The sequence below is a fragment of the Frankliniella occidentalis genome, unplaced genomic scaffold, assembly GCF_000697945.3.
Source record: "Frankliniella occidentalis isolate FOCC.00 unplaced genomic scaffold, Focc_3.1 Scaffold94, whole genome shotgun sequence".
NCBI classification, from domain to species: domain Eukaryota; kingdom Metazoa; phylum Arthropoda; class Insecta; order Thysanoptera; family Thripidae; genus Frankliniella; species Frankliniella occidentalis.
Genome location: NW_026267223.1, coordinates 429,662 through 433,620, shown reverse-complemented (window position 1 = coordinate 433,620; position 3,959 = coordinate 429,662). Strand labels below are relative to the sequence as shown.

At 50.5% G+C, this 3,959-nt stretch overlaps 1 protein-coding gene across 8 annotated transcripts in view; it reads left to right on the top strand.

Moving 5' to 3' along the window:
- The window catches only part of LOC127749796 (gamma-1-syntrophin-like), a 52,082-nt gene that overhangs the window by 6,531 nt on the left and 41,592 nt on the right, over positions 1 to 3,959 (top strand). The window contains exon 1 of one of the 8 annotated variants that reach the window (XM_052269512.1): positions 43 to 261. The exons of the other annotated variants lie outside the window; for them this stretch is intronic. Coding sequence (XP_052125472.1) covers positions 259 to 261 — 3 coding nt within the window. The 5' untranslated portion in view covers positions 43 to 258. Of the gene's footprint in view, positions 1 to 42; positions 262 to 3,959 lie in introns of those variants that run through there. 8 annotated transcript variants of the gene reach the window in all.

Here is a 3,959-nt window from a genome sequence, read left to right as displayed (position 1 = left end):
GGGGTCTGGTCTGGCGGGGCGGGGCGGCGGTCTGTTGCTCAGAGTGGAGCGGGGCGCCGAGCCGTCTGGAGCGCAGCCGGACGCGCGCGCCGCACACAGTGGACGAGCGCGGCCGCGTGACTCGCGTGTGACGAGTGTGACGAGTGTGACGAGTGTGACGAGTGTGACGAGTGTGACGGGGACCCCGCGGGCCAGACCCGCCACCGGCATGACCGGCACCTGACGTCACCGGCGGCCGGAGCACCCAGCGCCAACACCATGGTACGGACCGCACGCCGCCCGGCGGGGTAGGCAGCAGCCGCGGCCCGACGCACCGGTGCGGGCGCGCGGCCTACCCGGCAGGCGCTCCCCGCCAGCGCGCCGGGCTCGGCGACGCGCCGGGCTGAGCAATCACATGCGTTCTACAGAAAACAATCGTGACTCTGTTCCGTAGCTGTGTATGCATTGGAAAACGCAAGTGTGTGAATGCCCATTCGTGCACTTAAGGGGAGTAAAGGTGTGAATTTTCACTTCAAATAAACGCACTCGTGTGTCTCCATTTGTACAAATGGCGTTTACACACAACTACAAGTGGGGGACTTGGGTTTTCGGTGTATAGCCGCTGCTCGCCGCATCCCTGTGTGCGGTCAGTGGGATTAATTTTACCGCCAATCGGCCAGGAGCGCTGCTGGTTGTTTCCCCTCCCCCATCCCTCTCTCCCGACCTGGAGAAGCTACGGCCCTGCGAAAGCTCCCCATGGTCCAATGGGAGTGGTGTGGTGGGCTGGGAGGGTCCCGTCTGCATTAGCCGTGGCCAGCCTCAAGCACCTGCCACCTGCTGGACCTTGCTTGCAAAGGTCTCCCTTTTATCTCTCTCTCTCTCTCTCTCTCTCTCTCTCTCTCTCTCTCTCTCTCTCTCTCTCTCTCTGGTGGGGTTCCATAGCCCGTTTTGAGGATCTTTAATAAACTCAATTTCAATTTCTCCTGTTTAGAAGCCTTTAAAGCTAACAACTGAATTTGGGGTACGAACTGTTCGTTGTGGAATAAAGTCAAAACTATTTGCTACTCACGATTTAATAGCACCAATTTATTCGGAGGTTTGAGGATTTGTTCCCAAAATTTCAGTGGCCAGAACCGTTCTTTCAGTATAGCAGTCAAGTTAAACCGCTCTTCAGTTGACGAGGTGTTTGTAATGCGAAATTCATAGGATACATTCACAGGAGGCAAATATCGATATAATTCGAAGCAGTGCGGAATTTTCATTCGACATGCAGCCCAGCCCCTAAGGTTTGCTCTTTGCGATAACCCTTTCTCGTCCCGGCCCCCAAAAACCGACGAAAACAATACGTTGGCGATGCCTTTTTCGTCTACTACTTACTTTTCAGCCCCGCATTCTACAGCTCCAACCCCTTCATCGGGCAAGGCCTCATCGGCCTCATCTCCATAATTAATGTTTAAAACGGCGCAACAAGGTAAAGATAACACGACTGTGCAAAAAAAATTTGGCCTCTTAGGAAAATTAAAAATAATGGAAACCATTCCTGCCTGCGACTAATTTCTCGTTCCACCTCGCGCGTTGTGCCGTTGGCGGAAGAGGCCAGCGAGGTCGCCAGGCCGGAGGAAGCTATTAGCTAAACTTTTCTACCTCTCGTGCTCCCTTCTCCTCCTTCTCACGGGCGCTTTCCCGCGCACCCCCGCAGGTGCTGCACCCACCTCTCCCATAAACTCGAATTTACCACGCATTCCAGCAGCGGTCCACATGATCCCCCTCCCCAGTTCCATCCACCCCACGACGCCCTCTCACGTCAGTTGAAATCCAAGACGCCCCTTTCCACCCAGAGGAGCCGCCCGGCGGGGTGGGATGGGGATGGGGCAGGACGGCCAACTTGGTGTGGTTCCCCTTCAACATTCTCCACCACTACTTCCAACGACAATAATTAAAACCACAGCACGAGTGTCATCGCTGGAAACTTTTTACCGAGGACGGTGGGGGAAAGAGAAGAGAAGAGGGGAGAGAGAGAGAGAGAGAGAGAGAGAGAGAGAGAGAGAGAGAGAGAGAGAGAGACGGGAGGGAAGTGTCAGAGTGGGATGTTAGCTTGAGCCTCAAGGTTTCGACTCGCAAAACGAAAGCTGACGTCTCAAATAAAATTTGGAAAAGTTATTATTCTTATTCTCATCATCAAGTTATGTGGCGGAGTGGTGCGGTCGCAGGACTGAGCGGCCATAATGCACAATGCATAGCTATGGTCCTAAGTGCGACGGGGTGGGTAGGAGGGAGGAGGGGGAGGCGGCTGTCAACTAATTCCACATTGGATAACAGGGGCCCTGAGTTGTGACGAGAGGATAAGACTCGCTTCCCCCGTTTCAACCCCGCTCCTCCGTTACCATTTCATCCCATCACCCCTCTACTCACCCACACGAAGACACTGCTCTGTGCACGCAGATTACTAAGCGGTCTCAGTAGCGGAAGAAAAGGAATAATTTCCAAACTAAGATTTAAAACAGGTAGTAAATCGGAAGTTTTCACAATTTTACGAAGGTTACATGACCACCCGGTTCAGTGGAAGACGAATTAGAGACTTAAAATGTGCGAGATGACGTGCTTCCTTCACGAAGCCCTGCCGCTGCTGGCCCGGCTGGCACCAGCCCAAAAGCACCCCTCTTTGGAAAACGTTTCCTCGCTGCGGGACGCAAGCGGAGGGTGCCTGGCCGCTCGGCCCCGCCCCCAGCCCACTCCGACCCCTCAAGCCTTCAAGCCCTCTCGAGTCAGAATGGGCGAATGACTTCCGGTTTCAAACCTCATTGGGTTTCACTCAGCGCGGCGCGCCGCAGCACTGTGAAAAATAGCCGTAGGTTTACGCACCCAAAGGACCGTTGAGTGCAGAGAACCAAATGCAAAACCGATGAAATTTTTGCTCTGCACACTAGAAAAAAAAGGTAGAAATTAATACTTTCTAGCGTTGTGAGATTTTAATGCATTTCCAAAGTCACGAAAGGGTCCAAAGGCATTGAATTTTAAGGGAGTTTTAATGCCTTTGCAGGGGTGCTAATTTTTAATGCCCTTGTAAAGGCTTCACTTGTAAAACCCTTCGAGTCCCACCTTTGTCTTTCCAGCACAAACCAAATTTTATCTGACGGTAAAATCAGTTAGTCAAGCTGACTTAAATTTGATTGGTGCGACCATGTTTTATTGGAAATGATAAGGAACTAAATTTTAGTCGGTTCTGGAAATAAATTTTGTTTCTTACATTATGACCTTGATTTAGTTTAACCATCTACATGATTCTTTGGGTGCGGGAAATTTTTCAATGATATATGTGTCGTCGTAAAATTACGATTTGAAGTGGTAAATTTTTAAGCACCCTCAATGCCAAAAATGATTGCAGCAGACCTAATACATTTAACAAGAAACAAAACGTGGTTATTCTCTTCACGGTAAAAGTTATGTATTTTAATTCAAGAAGATTCCGTGTTATCCAAGGCATTTTTCCTTGAATTTCAAGAGCAAGCTTCTTGAATTACAAGATACAATTTTTACCGTGTTCTCTCGCAAGCCCTGTGATTTGCACAAATTCTTCATAGATTTCTTTTCAAGGCTGGATTTTTGCATACCTCGCCAATCCTGCCCCTCATAAAGGGTCCTGCCTGCAGCACTCATCCCGCCATCCGACTGGCTAGCCTTCCGCCCATTAAAGACCCTTTCTCGGACAACGGGATAATTTATAAACGAGAGGTGCTTTGCGGAAGCTTCGGCCATCCATTCATTTGCAGTCGCTCCACCATCCTTGTTTATACTCCCCCTTTTTCCAAACGTCTTGCTCTTCCGATTTTTTGAGGAGAGAGAAAGATATTCTATGTTTTATTTGCTTGCCGTTTGCGACCTATAAAGGCATTCAGTGTTATTGGGGCGTTATCTGGCGAGAGCCGTAGGAGTGGGCTTATCTTTACAGAGCTGGTTGGTGGGTGAGGGGGAAACGGGGG